Raw genomic sequence first — 26,567 nt, forward strand, 5'->3', positions numbered from 1 at the left:
GCTGTTTTTTCATGCACCTGTCAAGTTTGAGATTTTTGGCTTTTTGTTTTTTCATAAAGTGTTTTTTCAGACTAGTGGAAAGAAAACACTGTTAAGTGTTTCTTTTATAGCACTTTATCTATTTGTGTCAATAGATTTCAATTACAGTACATATTGTTTCTTAAAATTTGTTTTTTCTTCTACACTGAGCCATAAATCTCCACTTCAAGTAGCACTTACACACACCAAACTTTACATTTTTATTCCTGTCCATATCCTGAAGGTTTTATAGAGGGATTTGTTCATATATAATTTGCTTGATTTTATACTACATTTTACTCCCCTCAAAAATTATTTTAAAAAAAGAGTATCCTGTCTGTTCTACGTTTTTTTCTGAATTATGGCGTGACAAAATGAGATGCCCAAAATCCCCTCGGTAAAAACATTTGACTCTAATATGTCAAAAAAATTAAACAAGGATTTTGAAACTGACTTTAGATTTTTGTACTAGAAATGTATGCAAATTATCGCATATTTCATTAAATAATGGCTCATTTGCATTGTAGAAAACTTGTAATACAAAAAAATGTTTGCAGTTATCAAAGTAATCAATCAACTGGTTAAGTAAGGTGATAACTATTAGTTAATTTTTTTACCCTATTCACCTGCAGTGTCTAACCTTGAAGTTTTGGACTGAAGCAACTTTTATTTGGTTATCCAGACATAATTTTAATAAAAAAAGTCATTTCAATTTTGATTCTCAAATATGATCATCAGGCTTTTGAGGAATGTTTATTTGTGCATTTCTCAATCATTATTGTATTGCATTGCATTATATGTTTTGATCATCAGACTAAGCATTTAAATACCATCTTACTAAGACATATTATTGGGGGATATATGGAGATATTTATATCATTTTATGTAATTAGTATGTTGACTCTGGACAACAAAACCAGTCATAATGGTAATTTTTTTATAACTATAAATTAAATAAATAAGCTTTCCATTGATGTATGGTTTGGACAATATTTGGCCAAGATATGACTATTTGAAAATCTGGAATCTGAGGGTGCAAAAAATAAAACATTTGAGAAAATCGCCTTTAAAGTTGTCCGAATGAAGTTCTTAGCAATGCATATTACTCAAAAATAAAGTTTTATATATTTACAGTAGGAAATTGACCGAATATCCTCATGGAATATGATTTTTATTTAATATCCTAATGATTTTTGGCATAAAAGAAAAAAAGTATTTTGACCCATTCAATGTATTTTTGTGTACCTGTGCTACTTAAGACTTGTTTTTGTGGTCCAGGGTCACATATTGTTTTTAAGATCTCATTGACCAAGCGTCAGAATTTTATCTGGCCATATAAATATCAACATCTGCACCAAATTGCAATTTGCATTTATTTATTTTTTTTGCTCAATTTTGCTCAGTTTGAGTTTCTGAATAAAATTGATTGAAATTGGTTGATTTTTAATTTTTTAATTTCAACTTTCAATTTTAATTGAGTTAACAATTGCTCCATATTATACTTTATGAGCCATAAAAGCATGATGCACAAATGCAAACCTTTTTTAAAGGTTCAATAAACGCAAATTGTTTATTTTGCTCATGCACTGTTATGCTTAAAAAAAGCATAAACTTATTACAGTAAGCTAAATTATTTCCAACAAATAGCTAGTGGTTAATTTAGGCCTAGGTTTTTAATTAGTTTGTTTCACAGCACTTGATTACGGTGTCGGTGTCTATGTAACACACTGTGCATGTGAATATAATTAATGACTATAGTAATGTGTACAACATTTAAACATTTTAATTACAAGGCAATTAATGATTGCATATTGATTACATGTTTTCCTGTAATTGCGATGTAGCTTGGAAACTGTCATGTAAAATGTGTCCTGATACACTTCAGTTAGCCAACACGCTGGAGTTTTATTTCTTTCATAATCACGCTGCGACATGAATGCATGTATTCACACGGCAGTGATTTGCTCTCACCTCTTTCACGACGCCGTCAAAACTGGCACGGTCCGCTTTAACCTCTGCCTGCACAGCGGGGACTTATTTACCCAAGTTCCTGGATGTAGTCAATGGTGTGGAGGAAGCACTGGGCCGGAACGAGGGAATACCTTGGAGGAGCGGCGCAGAGAAAGGGCCCATTCAAAGATGGAATGACAAATAGGTGAGTCTGTTTACGCACACGCTGTTGACACAAGTATGCATTTGGCTTGCTGGGTTATTGCTTGGGTATTCGGGAATAAATCTGAACCTTTCAGGGCTACTGGGGTCCTGCAAAACAATGCCAATCTGTTTGGTTTAAAGCCACATATTTCAAAGTGATGGGTTTCCTAATGCCTCTTTTGTACTTTTTTGCACTGAAATCATTGTGCACCCAAAATTGTCTTAGCATTTTAGTATTGAAATAATAAGTACTATTTTTGAAAGTATTTATATATTTATATTATATAATAGCATAAAATGCTATATTAGCCCACAATGGAAATCTCAAATTGCTTTAATCCTGAAAACAAACTTAAAAAGGTCATTATTGGAAATTTTTGATTTACAGATTTACAGACTTCATGCTAAAGTTTTTTTTTTTTTTTTTTTTTTTTGCATTTGTTATGTGAACCCATAAAAAATTGCAAAAAATTTTTTTTAAATGATTACAAGGTCCTGAAAAAATAGTCACATTAATTTAATCTAGTGGAAATGTTGGGTACTGCGCCCAAACAAAATCTTATTGAAAACTAATTTTTTGATATTTCCACGTCAAATTTGGAACTTAACATGTTTACATTTATGTTTGTTGATTATTACACAGTTTTAGGGTAATGTTATGGAAAATATATATTTCATATACAATTTTAAAATTCTATTTTTGAGCATTTTTAACAAAAATAAATGTAAATGTATTTTTTTTACTTTTGCAATAATCTGCCACTTGCCTTCTTAACAAAAACTAAATAAATACATTTCTTTAAAAATTATTTAAGTTTGCAAAGCAATTAAAGAATTTACACACTGCAAAAAAAGATCAGATTTCTTTTTTTTAACTTCATGCTAAAAAATGTTTTTTTGTGTGTTTGTTTTTTTTTTTTTTTTTTTTTGCAGTTGTTACGTGAACCCAAAAAAAATACAAAAAAAAAAAAATTCAAATGATTACAAGGTCCTGAAAAAATAGTCACATGAATTTCATCTAGTGGAAACTAAATCTTATTGAAAACTCATTTCTTGATATATCAACGTCAAATTTGGAACTTAACATGTTTACATTTATGTTTGTTGATTATTACAGTTTTAGGGTAATGTTATGGAAAATAAATATTTCATATACAATTTTAAAATTCTATTTTTGTGCATTTTTAACAAAAATAAACGTAAATATCTTTTTTTTTTACTTTTGCAATAATCTGCTACTTGCCTTCTTAACAAAAACTGAATAAATAAATTTCCCTTAAAAATTATTTAAGTTTGCAAAGCAATTAAAGTAGTTACACACTGCAAAAAAATTATCGGATTTCTTCTTTTTTTACTTTTTTTTTTACTTTATGCTAGAGTTTTTTCTTGTTTTTTTGTTTTGTTTTTTTGCAGTTGTTATGTGAACCCAAAAAAATTGCAAAAAAAAAAAAAAATTCAAATGATTACAAGGTCCTGAAAAAATAGTCACATGAATTTCATCTAGTGGAAACTAAATCTTATTGAAAACTCATTTCTTGATATATCAACGTCAAATTTGGAACTTAACATGTTTACATTTATGTTTGTTGATTATTACAGTTTTAGGGTAACGTTATGGAAAATAAATATTTCATATACAATTTTAAAATTCTATTTTTGTGCATTTTTAACAAAAATAAATGTCTTTTTTTTTACTTTTGCAATAATATGCTACTTGCCTTCTAAACAAAAACTACATAAATAAATTTCTTTAAAAATTAAGTTTGCAAAGCAATTAAAGTATTTACACACTGCAAAAAAATGCATCTCTTACTTATATTTTTTGTCTTGTTTCCAGCCAAAATATCTTAAGTCAAAATTAAGTGCACTTTTGCTTGAAATAAGCAAATTAATCTGCCAATGGGGTAAAACATTAATCATATTTTCAATTTTTTCTGAAAACAAGACAATAATTTTTACATGTCAAGAAAACTCTTTTTGATTTAAGAATTTTTTGACATTTTGGCTGGAAACAAGACAAAAAATCTAAGTAAGAAAAGCATTTTTTGCAATGCAACAGTTTAAGTTGGTAATTTTCATTTTTAGATCTGTACTCAAAAAGTGGTTTAAAGGTAATAAATGGATCATAACTCTTCCATAAATATGATTTAGAACTGTAAAGTCCCCTAAAAATATCAAAAGAATCTGAAAAAACTAAACTCTTGTGTTGGCAAATGGCTTTTTCTACCTAGGAACAATCATATCAATAGAAAGTCTGCTTGAATTTGATGATCAGATCATCCTCAATCCTAAACATAAAACAAGAAGATTTAGTTTTTTTTTAAGCTGTGTATATAAAAAGCAGCATGGGCCTACCTACATTAAAGGCTTGATATATCCTGAAGCACTGAGTTGATGATAAATGCTTACTTAGATTGTCATGTTGTTATATTCTCCATTCCAGGATGCAGGAAAACATGAAGTACTGATAGTCTGTTATAGCATGGTGGTCTGTTATTGTAGCGGCACCCTATTATCTTGCTGACTTGTGCAGCATTTGGGCACTATAATGCCTTAAATATTGTCTCAACAGCTCACTATAGGAGCTTTTGTTTTTAAAACACTGGAATTGTAAATGCAAAAGCAGGCGTATAGAAATGTTACTGTTTGGAGACATTTTTGTGGCACTACCACAAAGGCTTTGCCAGATGTAGAAGCTGCTGATTGTGGAGGTTTTACAGTCGTGGTGGACTTCAAATCTACAGGCATGTCAATGCCTTGGCTGATATTTACCAGCGTTATTTAATATTATTGAAAATGAATTTTATTGAATATATTGGATGCAGGCACTATTTGTTGACAACTGAGCGGTCTCTTGAGAAATAAAAATGTCAGCTTCCTCTGAAATTTCTTTCAATAATAAAAGGCTTAGTTCATCCAAAAATGACACATTTGTCATTATTTTGCTCCAAACTCTTGTGCTAACACAAAGTTAGATATTCTCTCACAATTTTCATCTATTAAAAGTCCACACAACCAAACCTTTCACACATCAAAAACAAAACAAATCATCTTGTGCATCAAACAAGCACAGCTGAGCTTCCGTGTTTAATAGAAGCCTATAGATTAAATCTGTTTATCATATTCTGAAAACTTTAATTCATTTGGATAACTTTGCAACATGCTTTTGTATTTTGATGCATGAAAGTTGAAAGTGCACTTAATTATATTTTGAGTATTTTTTGTAGTGAACTTCAAATCAAGTATTTTTTTTACTATAATTGCAGAAATGTTATAACATTCTTAAGTACAGTTTTTAAAAAGTGCACTTGGTAATAATGTCAAATTAAAAGTTTCATACATTTTAAATCATTGTTTAAATATTTATTTGTTGTGATTTAAAGAAGTATACTTATTTTGATATGTTGACTAACATATTAAAGCATAAAATTATATTACAGCTTAACTTTAACTGTAGTGTGCTATTTGATATTACATTTAAATATTATATTTAAATTTAAAGTTGATATTTTATATTCTGTTTTACAAAATTGCAACTTAATCATTACAAATGTGATCAATTGCATATACAGGTCCTTTTCAAAAAATTTGCATATTGTGATAAAGTTCATTATTTTCTGTAATGTACTGATAAACATTAGACTTTCAGATATTTTAGATTCATTACACACAACTGAAGTAGTTCAAGCCTTTTATTGTTTTAATATTGATGATTTTGGCATACAGCTCATGAAAACCCAAAATTCCTATCTCAAAAAATTAGCATATCATGAAAAGGTTCTCTAAACGAGCTATTAACCTAATCATCTGAATCAACCAATTAACTCTAAACACCTGCAAAAGATTCCTGAGGCTTTTAAAAACTCCCAGCCTGGTTCATTACTCAAAACCGCAATCATGGGTAAGACTGCCGACCTGACTGCTGTCCAGAAGGCCATCATTGACACCCTCAAGCAAGAGGGTAAGACACAGAAAGAAATTTCTGAACGAATAGGCTGTTCCCAGAGTGCTGTATCAAGGCACCTCAGTGGGAAGTCTGTGAAAAAGTGTGGCAGAAAACGCTGCACAACAAGAAGAGGTGACCGGACCCTGAGGAAGATTGTGGAGAAGGACCGATTCCAGGGACCTGTGGAAGCAGTGGACTGAGTCTGGAGTAGAAACATCCAGAGCCACCGTGTACAGGCGCCAGGTCAAGCCACTTTTGAACCAGAAACAGCGGCAGAAGCACCTGACCTGGGCTACAGAGAAGCAGCACTGGACTGTTGCTCAGTGGTGCAAAGTACTTTTTTCGGATGAAAGCAAATTTTGCATGTCATTCGGAAATCAAGGTGCCAGAGTCTGGAGGAAGACTGGGGAGAGGGAAATGCCAAAATGCCTGAAGTCCAGTGTCAAGTACCCACAGTCAGTGATGGTCTGGGGTGCCATGTCAGCTGCTGGTGTTGGTCCACTGTGTTTTATCAAGGGCAGGGTCAATGCAGCTAGCTATCAGGAGATTTTGGAGCACTTCATGCTTCCATCTGCTGAAAAGCTTTATGGAGATGAAGATTTCATTTTTCAGCACGACCTGGCACTTGCTCACAGTGCCAAAACCACTGGTAAATGGTTTACTGACCATGGTATTACTGTGCTCAATTGGCCTGCCAACTCTCCTGACCTGAACCCCATAGAGAATCTGTGGGATATTGTGAAGAGAAAGTTGAGAGACGCAAGACCCAACACTCTGGATGAGCTTAAGGCCGCTATCAAAGCATCCTGGGCCTCCATAACACCTCAGCAGTGCCACAGGCTGATTGCCTTCATGCCACGCCGCATTGAAGCAATCATTTCTGCAAAAGGATTCCCAACCAAGTATTGAGTGCATAACTGAACATAATTATTTGAAGGTTGACTTTTTTGTATTAAAAACACTTTTCTTTTATTGGTCGGATGAAATATGCTAATTTTTTGAGATAGGAATTTGGGGTTTTCATGCGCTGTATGCCAAAATCATCAATATTAAAACAATAAAAGGCTTGAACTACTTCAGTTGTGTGTAATGAATCTAAAATATATGAAAGTCTAATGTTTATCAGTACATTACAGAAAATAATGAACTTTATCACAATATGCTAATTTTTTGAAAAGGGCCTGTATACATGACATACTACTTTTAATAAAAAATACACTTAATATATTTTTGTTTACTATAAATGATTGTCAGTACATTTGAGAACACAATCTAACCATATTTCAAAGACAATAAAAGTAATTGTGCAATTACATATAAAGACCAAATCCTACTTAATTGGGTCAAGAAAGCACTTTTAAGTTTAACTAACTGCATTTATTATAAATTTAAAGTATAATCCATTTTAATTTATTGCAATTAACACGCAGTGAGGTGTTAAAAAACATTACATTCAGTGCACACTCAAGTACGTTCTTTTAAAATATATTATTTCCATAATATGTATTTATTTTTACAAGGGAAATTTTTTTTGGTGAACGACCCCAATGAAAATTTGATGTTTATCTGCTTACCCACGACTTTGAGAGTCAAAAAAACACACACAGACAAAACCAAATTAAACTCTGCGGCTCGTGACAATACATTGAGGTCTTAAGACACCAAACAATCGGTCTGTGCAAGAAACTGAACAGTATTTAGATCATTTTTACTTCTGATCCACCGCAATGTCCAACTGTCCTGAGTGTGTTCACAACAGCCGTCGCATGACGAAGAGCAAGCAACCATAACTTCAATCAATCAAGCTCCAAAACTGGGAGTCAGTGAAAAGTCAACACTCTCAGAAGAGTTTGTGCAAGCAAGCGTAATCTTTTAGTTTTTTTATAGGTTGCAACACTCAGGATAAGCACAAGTGATTACCATTTTAGGTTTTATCGCACAGGAAAGTTGGACATTGCGTTGGATCAGAGGTAAAAAATTATATAAATACTGTTCAGTTTCTTGCACAGACCAAATGTTTTGTGTCTTAAGACATCAATGTATCGTCACAAGCCACAGGGTTTAATTTGGTTTTGTCTGTGAATGTTTTTTTGACTTTCAAAACCATGGGTCCCATTGACTGCCGTTACATGACTGACAGACTGCAATGGTTTGAGTTAAAAATCTTCATTTGCATTCTACAGAAGAAACAAAGTCACCTACATCTTGGATGCCCTGGGGGTAAGCAGATAAACATCTAATTTTCACTTTTGGTTGAACTGTCACTTTAAATTGCCATCCCAGTCTTTACGACTGTAACTACATTGTGTTGAATATCTCTTTCCGTGTTGAACATCTGTTATCAGTAATCTCATTTCAAACACAAGTTCTTTTTATTTCCTGAGTGTAAACAAGGCTTTTTCCATCATTTCCAATCCTGGATGATATTTTGGTCTTGTGGTACTTGCACTCGTAACAGCCTTGGGCTTGCCAGTGTCCCTCAGGCTTCTGGGAAGATGAAATAGTGCGCTGTTTCAAGAGGAGCACACTGCTTCAGCCACAGGTTTAAATTAAGCGTGGTGAAGCAGCGTCAGGAGGGGAGGCCTCAAACCCCCTCCGGCCACATTGGAAAGAGAATAACTCATGTATGGCAGCATGAATGCAACGGCTGATACGCTAAATGTAAACAAGAGGAGAGACGCGGTAAGCGAGGGGTCAAGTCATCGCACACATATCGCTTGAGCAGGGGAGGGCGCGCATTCTGCGGAGCTTATTTTGGTTTTGCTTTTCGTTTTTGGTTTTACACCACGACACACAAATCAAATATTAATGAGCAATGTGCGTCAGAAAAGAAGGCAGGAAAGTTTGTTTCCACTTGGGAGTGCCAAAAAGAGAAAAAAAATTGTTTACCTTCATAATTTCTTAAAATGTTCCAACTGTTATTAAACAAACAGGATCTCATTATTATTTTATTCTATGCATAACTAACAAAAAGCTTATCATTTCTCGTTCATGTTCTCATGACCTCACAATGCGGGTTGGATTGATGTACTTTGTGTGTGTGTTTGTGTACTGTGAACAGCAGACATGAAAACATACAGATTGAGCGTCTCCTTAATGCCAGTGTTGTCCTTCAGCGATCTCTGTTTGCTAGCAAAGATCCTTCTTCGGTCCAATCTAAGTCCCCTGCTCATGCTTTCTGTGGGCCTGCTGGAATTCCTGTTTTGCTTGGGCCAGCATGTCCTTGTAGAACTGCAAGCCTTCTTTCTTTTCCTTCAAGGCGTTCTTCAGAGCGGTTCTCAAGGTTTCATTTTCTTCTAGTTGCAGTTCCAGCCTGTATGGACAAAAAATAAAAAATATATGCATTTACTATTATAATTGCATATATTATGGATAAGGGTTTTAAACTTTGCCACAAAGTTCATTCTGCAGTTCTTCTACAAATGTGAATGAGACCCAGTTAGTGTTCAAAAAGTGTTCAAAAGTTGAGTGCTGCAGGAAAAGTCCAAGTTTTCCAACATGCATGAGATACTTTACAGTATACTGTATTAAGTGCTTTAAACTAAGCCTACCGTTTAGAGCGACTTGCCCTCCTGTCAGATGCATGTGTTGTTTAATGCATATGATGCATTTGTTTTATTTTTGACTATGAAAAATTGAAAATAATGATTATGTTTACATGTGCATGAATTATGTGCTTTTTTCCATTAATCAAAGTTAATTGCAGTAAGATGTTTACATGACGCGAGCAAACCTCTTCACTCCAGTTTATATGCAATTTTCTGATAATTCACTAAAAAGCATGGCTATTTTTGGGATGACTGGAAAAGCTGAATAAATATGCTTTCCATTAATGTTTAGATAAAATTTTTGGCCGAGATACAACTATTTGAAAATCTGGAATCTAAGAGGGAAAAAAATATAAATATTAAGAAAAATTGCCTTTAAAGTTGTCCATATGAAGTTCTTAGTAATGCATATTACTAATCAGAAATTAAGTTTTGATATATTTAAGGCGGGAAATTTATAAAATATCTTCATGAAACATGATCTTTACTTAATATTCCAATGTTTTTTGGCATAAAAGAAAAAGCGATACAATGTATTTTTGGCTATTTCTACAAATATACCCATGCTACCTAAGACTGGTTTTGAGGTCCAGAGTCACAAATGGTGAACTCTTACATTAAGTGTGATACTGGCCACTTATATCAAATGCAAAGCATGACTACAGATGTATTGAAATCATAAACATCACAATATCGCAATCTCAGAAAGTTCCGTTATAGGTCTAATTTATGAATCATATGGCACATATTTTAATATGATTATGCTTGCTAGGATTATGAGCTAAATTTCATTATATTAATCAAAGTATTGTATTTACATGAGGTAAAGTTTAATAGCAATATTGCTAAATTCCCATTATAATCGCATTATATGAGTGCATGTAAATGCACTCAGTGAAAAAGGTACATACTGAGCTGTCAACCAAGGATTTCACAAAGGATACGGCAAGAGCAAGTATCCAGTGAATTTTCTGTGTAAAAGCAAAATCTTGCAGCAGGAAGGCGAGAAGGTGATGACATATTAAAGAAACTTCAAAAACATTTCATAGGCAAAAGGTCCGAGGTATTTTGTCAATAGTGTTGTGATGTACTGTATGAATCACAACTCACACAGAAGTCATTTTCATATATATAAAAGCAGAATCTGCTAGATGTTAATTTTTTACCGAAATAAGAGGGATCATACAAAATGCATATTTAGTACTGACCTGAATTAGATTCACATAAAAGACAATTACATACAGTCCACAAGAGAAAATAATAGTTGAATTTATAAAAAATTACCCGGTTCAAAAGTTTACATACACTTGATTCTTGATATTGTGTTGTTAACTGAATGATCCACAGCTAATTTTTGGTTTAGTAAAAGTTGTTCATGAGTCCCTTGTTTTGTCCTGAACAGTTAAACTACCCACTGTTCTTCAGAAAAATCCTTCAGTTCCCACAAATTCTTTGGTTTTTCAGCATTTTTGTGTATTTGAACCCTCTCCAACAACTGTATAATTTTGAGATCCATATTTTCACACTAAGGACAACTGAGGCCTTTCAGAGGCAATAGAAGATACTTACATGTTTTCCAGAAGGCAAAATAAGTAAAATTTACCCTGATCTTCAAATTTACAAAGGTTTCACCCCCCGGCTCTTAATGCATCGTGTTTCCTTCTGGAGCATCAGTGAGTGTTTGAACCGTCTGTAATAGTTGCATATGAGTCCCTCAGTTGTCCTCAGTGTGAAAAGATGGATCTCAAAAACATACAGTCATTGTTGGAAAGGGTTCAAATACACAAAAATGCTTAAAAACCAAAGAATTTGTGGGACCTGAAGGATTTTTCTTAAGAACAGCAGGCAGTTTAACAGTTCAGGACAAACAAGGGACTCATCACTAAACCAAAAAAAAAAACAGCTGTGGATCATTCAGGCAACAACACAGTATTAAGTAATCAAGTGTATGTAAACTTTTGAACATGGTCTTTTTTTTTATAAATTCAGCTATTCTTTTCTCTTGTGGAGTATATGTACATTTCTGTTATGTGAAATATCTTGGTCAATACCAAATAAAAAATAACATGCATTTTGTATGATCCCTTAGCCTGGCTAACGCCAGACCACGTTATGACTTCGTCATGATTCGTGGTCTGGGAACCACGTGTTCATTTTCTCGTAGTTGAGGCGTGGTTTACGAATGCCCAGAGCCGTTTATTGGGCGCTACGAATGTCTATCAAATGCGCCTGTGCGTAGCTCATAGCCAATCGTTTCAATCATACTGGATGACGTATACAGAGCGATGGTTTAACGCCAAAAGTTGCTCTTTTTTCAAAATAAACTTGCGTTCTAAACTACTTAGAACCAGAGCCATATAAAAAGAGAGTTGCGACACTCCCATAGGCTTCCATAGGAACTGAGGAATGCGGAAGTAAAGCGTGTCATGGAGCGGTCAATAGTTCCAAACAACCAATAGCTCCTCCATTGAAGCCCATTCATTTCAGCGCTTCTCAAGCACAGTCGCAAGTATATTGAAGAAATTACTGCATTTCTTTACATTTTAACGCATCAGTTGACCTCTCGAAAAACTGGCCAATAGTGGTGTTTTATGAAGCATGTTATAGTTAATGTTTATCGTTAAAAAATAAACAGTTAAACTGTAAATGCAGCTGGATAACGTGAGAAACACCGTAATAGCGACCATAACCAGATACTAGTTGTCATATTTTTATGTTTTTAGTCTTTCTGCAATCTTTCTCTCCCTGTAGGAGGTTGAATGAGTTTCAGTAAAGACTGCATTCAAGAAACACGATAAAAATGTATGCTGAATGCAATTCGTTGCCTTGTGTTTTTTTAAACATTATTTTCATATTTTCTATTATGTTAAATGCCATTTTTGCTTGCCTTTTATAATATTCACTTATGTTGTATATTTGAATATCATAAAACAAGAGTAAATTACTTTTTTTTAATTTAACATTAAATCATTAAATTGAAACATACTGTATAAAAAAAAGAGTGTTTGATCATGTCCAAATACACATGCAAATGTATTTAACCTTAAATATTACACTAACTGTAATCTAAATACTATATTAGAAAATGTTATCTTTTAAATGGTCAGGATCATTATTGCACATATTAAGTACAAAAAACCTCCTCAAAATATTTACTAAATAGAATTTAACTATATATATTACAGTTATTTAATTGAATAAAAGTTACACTTAAGGTGTTTGGTCACATTTGACTGCCAAAGAGTATGAGAACATATTAATTATGTCTCTTTATCACTCCCCAGAATAAAATGCGATTGTAAAGCGTATTCAGAGAAGTTATCAATACACAATCAATGCACATTATGTGTTAATAATTACTCGAAATTGCTGCAAATATAGTAAAACTGCTGTCTATCCTATTTAACTCCATTCAAACACATTGACAGCGCGGAGCTGTTTGGAACTATTGAGAGCTCCATGAACCACGTGACCGAGCGGCGGCGAGATCAAAGCGTGTCGCAACTCTCTTTTTATATGGCTCTGCTTAGAACACTATCTAAAAAGGGGCCGTTCACATGTCGCGTCTTTTGCGCGCTAAAGTTCGTTATTTCAAATGTAGACGCGCGGTATGCACGCGCATAATGGAAGCGACGCGCTCGCGTTTTCCATGCGCAAGCTACAGAGCGGTTTGGAAAGGAGAAAGCGACGCGCCTAGCGTTTTTCACGCGTTTTAGGCACGACATGTGAACGGCTGCATCGAATGATAACTTGCTGCCATGCTGGATCCATAGTTATAAACAAACTGCTTCGGTGAGTCGCATAGAAGGCGTCATCGTCTTGCTGCTCCCTCCCCGTTCTGTGGTTGGTTCCCTATCTGAGGTGAAAATTTGGTCCATGGTTTCTATGCTACCTTCCAGCGTGAATAAAATCGCGCTGCACGGAAGGCAGCATGGGGACACCCAGGCTAATGATCCCTCTTATTTTGGTAAAATAATTAACATTTTGCAGATTCTGCAAGGTGTATGAAAACTTTTGACTTCAACTGTAATTGACTGGACTTAAAAAAACATAATCAGGACAAATAAACAAAATTAGTAATTCTGTGTACTTGCCATGTGCATATGACAATTATTCAGACGGTGTTAACTACTAAAATGAAGTTGCATGTGAATACTAAATTTAGAAAGAAAAGCCGTACCGTGCTTTGAGTTCACTAAGCTGAGCATCATGGCTGACATCAGAGGAGCTTCTGGGAGACAAACCCTCCTGTTTGTCAGGGAGACTCAGAGTGCTGCCTGAGCTTCCTACATCAGGCCAAGAAAATCCAACAGATTTCAGTGAGATTGCTTTTTAATCAGGCATTCAATGAAGCTTGGATATTACAATGTAATACTGGTTTCAGTGGCATTCATATACCACGTGAAATATGATTAAAATTCAGTCTATACGAGGCCATACAGAACCTGTTCTACTCCGATTAGATGTTTGCAGACTCGCTTCTTTCCTTAAGTCCAGTTTGGCTTTCTCCAGCTGCTGTTCCAGTGAGACTGAACGCTGCCATTCTAGTCTGAGTTTCTGCTCAGCTTCTGCACGCTGGCGCTTTGCCTCGTTTTCACTGTAGCATAAATTAAGATTATTTAAGGACATAAACTGTAGCCATCCATGAAAGCAATTACATGTGTAATTTCTGTTCCACAAGCATCAATACACAGAATTGCAAAAATAATGACTTTTTAAACAGCCAGTCCCATTATAACCTCATTGCCATTGCCTGTCCTCTATGCCAGGGTTTCCCAAACAGGGGTTCATTAGGGAACTGCAGGGGGTTTGTGAGATGATGAGAAGCTAGTAATGCATAATACTGACTGAAAGATTCAAGTAAATACAAGGAGCTGCAAGATAATCAAGATATAGCAAAGTGTAATGATCAAATCAAATCCTATACTTTATAAATTAAATTTTAAGACGGATGTACCAACCCAGAGTTTATAAAGTGAACATGTCAAAGTCAAATGGCCTTTACAAAAAAAGGTAAAACAACGATGTACACAGACGAAGAACTAACCACGCATGATTTTTCCAGCTTGATTACACAATGCGTTAAGACGCGCATCGCAGAGCTAGTGCAAGACGAGCATTTGTGGTTAAAAGTATATAAATTTGTATTCTTTTAAGAAAATGACCAATCGTTCCTTTAGATGAGACCCTTATTCCTCGGCTGGGATCATGTAGAGCCCTTTGAAGCTGCATTGTAACTGCAATTTGGACATTCAACCCGCTGGCCACCATTTAAGTCCACTATATGGAGAAAAATCCTGAAATGTTTTTCTCCATATAGTGGACTTAATAATAATCTGTTTTTAATTATTATGCAATATAACTACATTGCTAATATTTATGTCTTTAATTTTTCACATTCAAAAGCCTTCCAGCTTTTAAAGGATAAGTTCACTACCAAAATGAAAATTTCCTCATAATAATTTAAAACAGATTATTATTAGGGGTTCAAGCACGTAGTGCTGAAACCCTCTTGTAAATGTTAAAATGGTGACAGATCATTGATCTCCACGTAAAACTGATCGTAAAGACCAAACCGTAAGTTGTAAAGACTTGAAACTTGGAGGGATGGTTGTACTCACACCGCTGACAACCTCACCAAGGCTCGCCCCAATCGGCCTGACGGGGGCACTACAGCGATCAAAAGTACAAAATCGCTTAATCGGTTGGGGGCCGATAACGCATAATGTGTTTTTCAAGTAAATGGCTGTGCATTGAGCGGGTTTTTCACACATACAATATTTGTATTATATGACAGACAAAGCAATTTTTTTGCCTCTAGAACCACTGCTGTCAATCAAATTATTTGTTAAATGATTGAGAAAATGAAAAAAAAAAAAAAAAAACTACTTTTGCCAACTAGTCCTAGGTTTTTTCGCTCAATCTGAAAAAATTGTCTGGACTCTCTAGGTCAAAAAAAGCTAGAACGGGGTCATTTAGAAAAGGGGCCTGTCCAAATTACCCAAAATTCTTGAAAGCCTAAAGAAAAACTCAAAACTTCACGAAACCTGGTGGGCATATGCGACAGGTGATTCTAAACAAGCATGCAAAGTTTTAAGGAGAACGGACCACAGCTGGTGCTATAACAGTCATAAATGTTACAAAACATAATATTTCTATGATAAATTACCTGTATTTGCTGACAAAAGGTTACATAATGTCTTTTTCATATGCGCTTAAATGCCTTAAAGCGCTTAAAACCTGGTAATTGCTGCTTGCAGCTATATTTATTATTATTATTTTATTTAATTGAAACTAGAACGAGGTTTCAGTCCTCTTTAAAGTCTATTAAGTCAAAATAATGAACTTACTAATAAACATTATATAGTTCATCTAGTTTACAATGTCCTATATATATAATTTGCAATGTCATGTGACCATTAACTGACATTAAAGAAATGCAAAAATGTAAAATATTAACTTAAAATCTCAGATGAGCTTCTGATGACAAAAATGTTAAAGCTTTTGGAAGATGCATTTTCTAAGATATGCATTTTAGATTAAGATTTATTGTTTATTTGCTCAGAGAGTGAATTTTAAGTGCATTCAAAGGGCATTCCCCATACACCTATGCCCTTTCCAAACCCATATATTGTTCTTTGTTCCATGGAACCCAAATGAAGATGTTTTGCAGAGAGTTTTTAATAACATAGTTATCGATTCTGTCCTACCTAATTTGCTGTACTTTGGTCAGCTCCAGTAGTTTGTCTCTCTCCACACTGGCAGCTTGATAAAGAGCCTTATACTCAGCACACTGAGCCTGGAGCGATGGGATTTTAACAGCACACTCTGGACAAGCTGTTTGTGCATCCCTGAAATAATATGCAATGCTTTCACTCATGTTGCTGTATTAGACAGCAGAAGATACTGCAGACTGTAGAAAGTGTGTAGTCTCAGTGCAAAAAATGTGTTTGGTCAGAGAATCACAGTTTATTTGTTGTTGTCGATTTGAATGTTAATACCTGGCAGAGCTTGACTCCCTGCTGTTCTCATGCTGTGATGTCAAAGGCCTGATGTTAGTTTGACTCTTACACTCCGACTGCTTCTGCTCCAGACAGACAAAACGTGCGTAAGCATGAGAAAGAAAACACCACTGAGGATATAATTAGATGTGTCATACCATGAGGGCGAGTTGCTGAATCTCCTGCTCCAGCTCTTTGACCTTGTTCTCCTTCTCTGAGACCATGACTTTGAGCTGCTGGATGAGGGAGGCGTGCTGCTGGGCCTCGCTGTGCAGATGTCTCTCCAGGCCCTGCTGAGCCTCCTCACGCTGGGAGCCTTTCTGACTTAGATGACCAAGCATGGCTTGCCACTTCGCCTGCTGCTTCTGCCGGAGGAGGGAATCACAGGTCAGCACTGCCAAAATATTTAATATCACCTGCCAAAATCAATATTCAATATCTTCTGCTTCTGTTGGAGGAAGGAGTCAGAGACATTTGTCTGTGTGGAATTTTATTTTCTTTCTGGTTCATAAATTCTGTTTGCTATGCCAAACCAAGAATAAGTACGAAACATTTATTGATATTTGAGGTTGTTTTGTGTTGAATGTGTGTAATTCCAGGTTATATATCTGCTTTCCCTGCTGAAAAGTCACCAGCATACTACAGTTATGTGTTTTGGATGCTGCTTTGCAGTCCATCAGCTGATCAACAGCAAATGCATTAAGCTTCACACTAAGCATTAAGCATCAGCACTAACCAAGGAAACTGGCTCCTGGCCTGGCTGGAGTTACATTACACTGATAATTTCAGTAATATATGTTTAATAAATAAATCTTTTTTATTGTCATTGATGGTTCCATGTAGAACTTTTAACATCTATGGATCCTTTCCAAACAGACAAAACCTTCTTCATAATGAAAAAAGGTTCTTTAGATTTACATTCTTCACGCAAAGAAAATAATGGTTCTTTTAAGAAATTGTCACTGAAAAGTTCTTTGGGGAATCCAAAAAAAAAACTTCTGAAAGGGCAAAATGCATGTTATGTTTTATTCAGTGCTGACCTGAATAAGATATTTCACATAAAATATGTTTACGTATAATCAACAAGAGAAAAATCGTCCTATTGATTCTTAATACTGTGTTTTTACCGGAATCATCCACAGCTGTGTTTTTTGTTTATTGAGAGTTGCTCATGAACAGCTAAATTGCCCGCTGTTCTTCAGAAAAATCCTTCAGGTCCCACAAAGTCTTTAGTTTATCAGCATTTTTGTGTATTTGAACCCTTTCCAACAATTACTGTATAATTTTGAGATCCATATTTTCACACTGAGGACAACTGAGGGACTCCTATGAGGGACTTCAATTGCTCACTGATGGTTAAAAAAAAGAGGATGCATTAAGAGCCAGGGGTGAAAACTTTTGGAATTTGAAGATCAGGGTAAATTTCACTTATTTTGTTTTCAGGGAAACATGTAGCTTCTAAAGGGCAGTACTAAATAAAAATATATATACATATATATAATATTTCGGCAAAATAAGAAAAATACATACTTCTTAATTCTGTTCAAAAGTTTTCAACCCCAGCTCTTAATGCATGGTTTTTCCTTCTGAAGCATCAGTGAGTGTTTGAACCTTCTGTAATAGTTGCATATGAGTCCCTCAGTTGTCCTCAGTGTGAAATATGGATCTCAAAATCATACAGTCATTGCTGGAAAGGCTTCAAATACACAAAAATGCTGAAAAGCCAAAGAATTTATGGGACCAGAAGGATTTTTCTGAAGAACAGCAGGCAGTTTAACTGTTCAGGATAAAACAAGAGACTCATGAACAACTATCACTAAGCAAATCATTCAGGTAACAACACAGTATTAAGAATCAAATGTATGTAAACTTTTGAACAGGGTCATTTTTATAAATTCAACTATTGTTTTCTCTTGTGGACTATATGTAAACATCTTTTATGTGAAATATCTTATTCATGTCAGTACTAAATAAACAGTAACATGCATTTTGTATGATCCCTTTTATTTGTCAAAATAATTCACATTTTGCAATTCTGCAAGGTGTATGTAAACTTTTGATCTCAACTGTATCTATATTTTCTGCATTGGGTATCATAATTTAAAAATCTATTACCAATAAGGCATCGACCAGCTCATTATCGTGTTTGCCCTTATCCAGCAGAGTGCTGATCTGGCTCTTCAGGGCTTTGACTTCTGTGCTCAACACTTTGTTCCTGGCTTTAGAGGCCTCCAGCTTCTTCTTCATGTCTGAGTGCTCTTCAAGCAGAACTTCATAATCCATTGTGAGCTTCTGCAAAGACACGTCATTATCAGTGTATACAAAATGTGAAATGAGTTATGACATACACTGGGACATAAAGATGTTTAATCGTTGTGCACAACCTCCATTGTCTCTTTCCTCTCCCTCTCTATGTGACGGATGTGGCTGAGGTTTCTGTCTTGTGTCTTCTGTAGGCCTCCTGTTCTTATGATGTCCTCCTCAAGGCCAAGGTCACATAACTGCTTTCTGAGAGAGGATTGGCTCAGCTGTTGTTCCAAGTCTCGCACCTTCAGTGTATGAAATGTGTAAAAGTATCAAGAGACCTATGAGTACTATACAACACAGCAAACTTTATATCTCACAGACTTTATATCTCACAATCCATGTTTTTTTCCCAGAACTGCAAGAAAAAAAGACTAAATTGTGAGATATAAACTCAAAATTGCAAAGACAAAAAGCCAGAATTCTTTTTTAATATTTTTATTCCAAAGCACAAATAAGCTTCTATATGGAATGGTTATTTCAAGCTAATTTTAATTCTGTCCGATGTGTTTGCGATTAGTGGATAATGATTTTTAGATACTTTTGCAGGGATTCCCATTTTGTATGAACAATTTTAGAACAAATATAAAATAATTTATATATTGTCATTAGTAGTATATAACAGCATTTCTGTCTTTGTTTTAGGATTTGTAAATGCAAGAAAAAAAGAGACTGAATTGTGAGATAAAAAGTTGCAGTTACTTTTTTTTATTCAGTAGTGGAAAAACACACACACACACACACACACACACACACAATTGTTTGAGTTTATGTCGCAATTCTGTGTTTATATCTCATAATTTTGACTTTTTTTCTCAGAATTGCACGTTTATATCTCACAATTCTGACTTCATAACTCGCAATTTAGACTGATTTTCTCCAGAATTGCCAGAAAAAAGGCAGAATTGTAATACATAAACTCAAAATATATATATAAAATATATTTTGAACCCACAGCACAAACAAGTTTCCATATGGAATGGTTGTTTCAAGCAAATTTCAATTCCATCCAATGAGTTGTGATTAGTGGATAATGATTTTTTATTTTTTTTCTGAGATTTCCATTTTGTATGAAAAATGTTAGTATAAATACGAAAGAATGATCATTATTATAAAACAGCATTTGTACTTTGTATCTCACAATTCTTAATAAATTTAACAATAAATTTGTAATTGCAAGAAAAATGCATCCACAGAATTGTGCAATATGTATTCATAATTGCAAGAAAAAAACCTCAGAAAAGAAAAGAACCTCAAATAAATACATGCACACACACACACACATTTGTTTGAGTTAATATGTCGCAATTCTGTGTTTATATCTCATAATTTAGATTTCTTTTCTCAGAATTGTTTATATCTCACAATTCTGACTTCATAACTCACAATTAGACTGTTTTTCCCCAGAATTGCCAGAAAAAAGAATTGTGATATATACATTCAAAACTGCAAAGAAAAAGGCAGAATTGTGAGATAAAATGTGTTTTTTTTATATTTTTAACCCATAGCAGAAACAAGCTTCCATATGGAATGGATTAGTGGATAATGATTTTTTTTTATATTTTTCTGAGATTTCCATTTTGTATGAAAAATGTTAGAATAAAAGAATTATCATTATTATAAAACAGCATTTCTACTTTGTTTCTCACAATTCTTACAAACATACACACACACATTTGTTTAAGTTAATTCTGTTCGCAATTCTGTTTATATCTCATAATTCTGACTTTTTTTCTCAGAATTGCAAGAAACAATGTGTGAATTGTGAGACATGAATCCAGAATTGTAAGAAAAATAGTCTGAATTGTAAGATAGTTGTGAACTATCAAATTGTGATATATAAACTGAGTTGAGTTCCTCACATCTCGCAATTCTGAGTTGTTGTTGTTGTTGTTTTTTTATAATTGTGAGACATAAACACATTATATTTTGAATGACAAATACTAGAATAAATACAAAAGAATTGATACATTTAAGAATTTATTATGAAACAGAACGTCTGCTTTGAGAGAACAGCCATTCTCAATGTACAAAAGCTGATTACGTGTCAAATAAAAATAAAAGTCACCCTAAAAGTTTCATTCAGACTCCAGCTATGTTGACTCACTCTGTTCTGAAGGGCAAGGATCTGCTGGGAACGGCCTCTCCAGCCTCCTGGGTTACACAGTATCTGCTGAATATTGACATCCTCACCCACCTCACAGCTCAACACCTGACAAAACAGTTTGACTAAATCATGACAAAATTAAAAATTATATTGACTGAAACCAATCTATGAATCTAGTGTGCACAAACCTTGTGAGCTATTTTTAACTCTTGCTTAAACGTCTGGATCTGGTTGCGGTATTCGGTCATTTTGAGTTGGGCTGTAGATAGTTTCTCCTGCAGGGATTTTACTACTGGGCTGTTCTGTGTGTAAAAACAATATGAAGTCATGTCAAAACAATTGCACATGTCTAATCATGTACCAAATGATGAAGAACATGTGACAATATTACTTCAAGATGGTCATTCACAGTCTTTGAGTCCTGCTTTTTGTTTGTCTTCTTCCCAGGATTAAGTAACAGTGTGGCCTGAAGCTAATGAAACAGCAGAGATATTGATGAAATGATCAAATACCACACTGAGAAGGAGCTGACAAAAGCAACATTCAATGCACCAAAAAAAAAAAAACATCTGAAATCAATGGAGCTAACAATTCTGTTTTATCTTTACCTCTTTCTCCAGCTCTTTGACTCGATTGTTTGCTTGTTTAGTTTTGGTCTTCTCTCGTTCTATGTCAGCAGCTAATTCTCGATTCTTCTTTGACAGTTCCACAATTTTGGTTGCTGCAGCATCTCCCGCCAGACCAGCAGTACCTTGGCAAAGAAAACACAAATGTATTATGTACCAGAGAGGTGTTCAGTGGCCCCAAAAAGTATTTGGACACTTAGTTTGAGAAAAAAAAAAAAAAGGTTAATAAGATGATTTTTTTTAAATTAAGATTTGTTTATGCATTGATGCATTTAATTAATCAAAAGTGACAGTAAAAACATTTGTAATGTTCTAACAGATTTCAATTTTAAATGTTTTAAGATTAAAATGTACACATTTCGGATTTAAATTTTAAAATGCTGTTCTTTTAAACTTTCTGATCCTCATAGAACCTTAAAAATACGTCATACCTATGTTTCCACCACAATATTTGATCCTGGACCACAAAACCAGTCTTAAGTAGCACAGGTATATTTGTAGCAATACCCCAAGATACACTGTATGGGTCAAAATGATTGATTTTCTATTATGCCAAAAATCATTAAGTATCATGCTCTATAAAGACATATGCATTACTAAGAACTTCATTTGGACAACTTTAAAGGCGATTTTATCTTTTTTTTTTTTTTTTTTTTTGCACCCTCAGATTCCAGATTTTGAAATAGTTGTATCTCTGCCAAATATTGTTCTATCATAACAAACCAAATATCATAAATGTATAATCATAATGTAGAAATCTCAATTTCTCAATTATATCAAATGAATTCAGCCTTTATGATATTTGGCTAAAAAAAATAGTAATATACACACTGCAAAAAATGCTTTTCTTACTTAGATTTTTTTCTCTTGTTTCCAGCCAAAATATCAAATAAATTCTTAAATAAGGTAGGATTTTATAGATGAGCAGAAATTTTTTTAGAAAGTCAAAAAGAAGTGCATTTTTGCTTGAAACAAGCAAAATAACCTGCCAATGGGGAAAAAAAATAATCTTGAAATAATAACTTTTTTCTTACCCCGCTGGCAGATTATTTTGCTTGTTCTAAGCAAAAACTCACTTAATTTTGACTTGTTTTTTCAAAAAACAATAAAATAATTTGTGTAAAAAAATCCTTCTTGATTTAAGAATTTTTAGATATTTTGACTGGAAATATTTTGGCTTTGGTAGTAACCAATTGGTTAGTAGTCATTGCAAAAACGGCTCAGAAAATGTAATAAAAGCTTTACTATCATTTCTTTGCAATGTTAGTGCAATGTTTACTTAAGTGTGATGTATTGTAATTGTCTTGTTTCTTATATTATGATGTTTATATTGTACATTAAGCTCACAACAGTAGAAATGACACACTGTTTACCTGCTAAAGCAAGTCTTTCCTCCTCTCTCTTCTTCTTCAGATGTTTTATCTCAAAGTCTTTCTCACTCAGGAGTTTATAGAGTCTGCCGTTCTCATCTCTCAGCTCCCTCACATGATCTTGCAACTGTTCGTTTTCATTCTGAGTCACTCTGAAATCAAGTACAATAATTGTTTTAATGACACTTGGCGTATGGAATAAGCACACAGTAATACACATACACACATATGTGACCCTGGACCTCAAAACCAGTACATTTTTTGCATTCTCTGCTGAATAAATAAGCTTTCCATGGACGCATGGTTTGTTAGGATAGGACAATATTTAGCCGAGATACAGCTATTTGAAAATCAGGTATCAGAGAGTGCAAAATAGACTTTAAAGTTGACCAAATTAAATTCTTAGCAATGCATATAACTAATTAAAAATTAAGTATGATTTATTTATGGTAGGTAAATGTGCAAAATATCTTAATGGAACATGATCCTAATATCCTAATGATTTTTGGCATAAAAGAAAAATAATAATGTTGCCCCATAGAATGTGCTTTTGGCTATTGCTACAAATATTACTTAAGTGGTTTTGTGGTCCTGGGTCACATATAGTTACGTCATTCTGAATAACTAAAACACAGTGGAGGAAACTTCAAAAGAAAATCCATGCAGAGGTAATAGAATTTTAAATTAAAGTGATAAAGGAGGAAAAAACTGAATGCAGTCCGCTAAATTACCAATGAATAATTCAATCAGGTGTCATTTCTGACATGATGGACTATGTTGTTGTCCTGAAAGGATGTTGTTCTCATAATTACATTTGTGATAGCAGCTCTGTGAACTCATGCTTCATGTGTCACCTTGTGTTGAATACATCCATCATGTCATCATCCTCTTCAGTGAAGCTTATATTGTCCAGGCTGCTGAGTGGAGGAGCATTTGATTCAGTCTTATCTCTTTCCGTCTTTTTCATCTCCAGTCTTCTATGGATGCGCTGCACTTGTTGCTCTTGAAGAGCTTGAAACTGAAGCCTCAGCTGCTCCTTTATTTCATCACTGTCACCATCCATCACTGAGAGATCAGAGACAATATGACACATCTGACAAATAGCATACAAAGCAAACAAATGCAGTTATAGATGAGAGCTGTCCAAACATGCTCCAAAGAAACATCCAGGTAAATTACACCTGCTTCAGCTCATCTGCATTGGTTGGTTTTTAAAGCACCTTTTGTCCTTTTCATTTTTTATTGATGTGTTATTTCGTTTTTTTGGCATTATGTTTACTTTCGATACATTCATGAAGCATCTTGCTAATAAAGTAGGATCAATGTCGATTATTTTAGGCCTTTTAACCTTTATCATATAAACTATTTACAATCTACAGAGCAGAGATGATTCTCAAGAGGTGAACAAAAACTTACCGGACAAATTTAAAATAGATTCCAGTCAACTTAGTTAAGAATTGGCATGGAAATTGACATGGTTATTAAAAATAAAATCATAAAAACAGAGCTAAAAGAGTACTGTCCGTGATTTAACAGATGCTAAAGGTTTCGCGAATAATTTCCGTTCATTTGTATACACTACCGTCTCTGTGGTAACGCGTTGCCAAGCTAGAAAAAAAAGGTACAAAAGCAGTCACTGGTGCTGTACCTTTTCAAAAATAACTTATATGTACAATGTAGGTATTAATATGTACACTTTACGCACTAATATGTAGTTTTAAGGTATTAATATGCATACTTTAGGAGTAAATAAGGTACAAAGGTGACAGTGATAGTCCCAGTGGCAGCTTTTGTACCTTTTTTTCTGAAAGTAACAGGAAGTGCTTGCGTCAATTTACATTTAATTTTTAGTAGCAAAATATAAAGTCACGTTACAAATACCAACAGGAATGTACATTAGTACACTTAATACATTAAAAAAATACACAATGTACAAATTGTTATTTTTAATCTCGTTTATTGTTTAATCTCTTTTTAAAACGATACAAAACTGTTTTTATATATAAACATAAAGCATCCAATTGTGAAAAATACTTTATTTACAATAATATACAAAATATTTAACCCCTTAAGTGTCAATTCCCCCCCCCCCCCCCCCCCCCCCCCCCCACTTTGGATTACAAACCTAGGGTTGGACTCTTTTTTGCAGAAGTAGAAATATTTCAAAATATTAAAGTATCAAAACGTTATAGAAGAAAATGCACTGTACCATTTTTTATTATTATTGTATATAAAATAATATAACAAAATATTTTTGAATCCAAAATTGCTATAAAAATAAAGCCTTATGTCTAAATTAGTTATGTCCAAATTTGAAGTTAAAAAAAAAAATGGAGGTTCCTGTGAAATTTTATTTAGGTCGTTATACCACAAACAGCCTCCTGGTGCCATTAAAACTCCATTGATTTTTTAATGCATTTTTCTGATAAAAAAAAAAAGATCTAAATTTCTCTGTGAATAAAAGCACCGAATATGGAATCCTGAGATTCAGATCTTTCTGACCGCATGTGTTTAGTCAAGATTATAAAAAATGTAATGTAACATGACACCTGACACCGCCCACTAAAGGGGAGGAGACAACTAAAAGATTTTAAAGTACCATTTGCATGGTAACTCAATATCCCATTTTAAAATGGTTTTCATAGGATGAATTTTAATGTTTTAAGCTTTCAAATTATATGTAATTTATGATGATGATGACTAAAATATATGATGGGTTATTCTACAAAAACGTCCGCTTTTCTGTCACTAGACTTTACAGAAATATTACAATTGAAATACACATTAGGTTACATTAGGTTTTATATTTTAAGATGAAACAACATGTTATTTGAACAATTACACCTTCCTGAGCCATCAACATGGCATTATTTTTTGTTATTAATAATATAGTATTCCAAGTACCACAAAACTGCTTGTCCCCACAGCCATGTACAGAGAGAAAGTGCTTTATTTTGAGGTCAAAAACAAGATTTTCAACCATTTAAAATACAAAAGTCTACTCATAACTATCAAATAGAATAGAGAGACCCTGATAGAGAAAAAAAGACAAATAAAAAACAGGTCCACTGCTGGGCCAGTGGCACTTAAAGGGTTAAACAAACAAAAAAAAGAAGTTGTACCAGCATGCACAACAACAGGCAAGCAACCACAACACACTATAGCAAACACTCTTAACACAACAGCAAGGTTAGAACAATTTACACTGCACACAACAGTTAGTAAGCATGCAATTAAACAGGCAAGCAAACAGTGCAAACTTTCTGAGCACAACAGAGAAATTCAACAGGAGGTTAGAGGATGAGTAGAGCTCCCTCTTCAGGCACTGCAGAACATTTTGTGTTCTTTTGTCCTGTTCACACCAATCACAGGTGGAGAACACTTTGGTCTGATCCAGTCCTGTGCAAGAGAAACACAAATGCACACACACACACACACACACACACACACACACACACACACAGACAAAACAATATGTTTTAAGACATAACAA

The 26,567-nt window shown here is 34.1% G+C and overlaps 1 protein-coding gene across 1 annotated transcript; it reads right to left on the minus strand.

Moving 5' to 3' along the window:
• Window positions 1-9,274: 9,274 nt before the first annotated feature.
• LOC141344977 (coiled-coil domain-containing protein 13-like) lies at window positions 9,275-24,137 on the minus strand. The gene is made up of 14 exons (XM_073849878.1): window positions 23,929-24,137; window positions 23,078-23,226; window positions 21,687-21,829; window positions 21,470-21,550; window positions 21,267-21,380; window positions 21,079-21,183; window positions 19,052-19,216; window positions 18,783-18,959; window positions 16,826-17,032; window positions 16,668-16,750; window positions 16,377-16,517; window positions 14,112-14,263; window positions 13,847-13,952; window positions 9,275-9,431 (listed from the first exon to the last, which is right to left on the minus strand). The coding sequence occupies exons 1-14, from the start codon at window positions 24,135-24,137 to the stop codon at window positions 9,275-9,277; spliced, it is 1,989 nt and encodes a 662-aa protein (XP_073705979.1).
• Between the last annotated feature and the right edge of the window lie 2,430 nt (window positions 24,138-26,567).

This window comes from Garra rufa, chromosome 10, assembly GCF_049309525.1.
Source record: "Garra rufa chromosome 10, GarRuf1.0, whole genome shotgun sequence".
Lineage (NCBI taxonomy): Eukaryota > Metazoa > Chordata > Actinopteri > Cypriniformes > Cyprinidae > Garra > Garra rufa.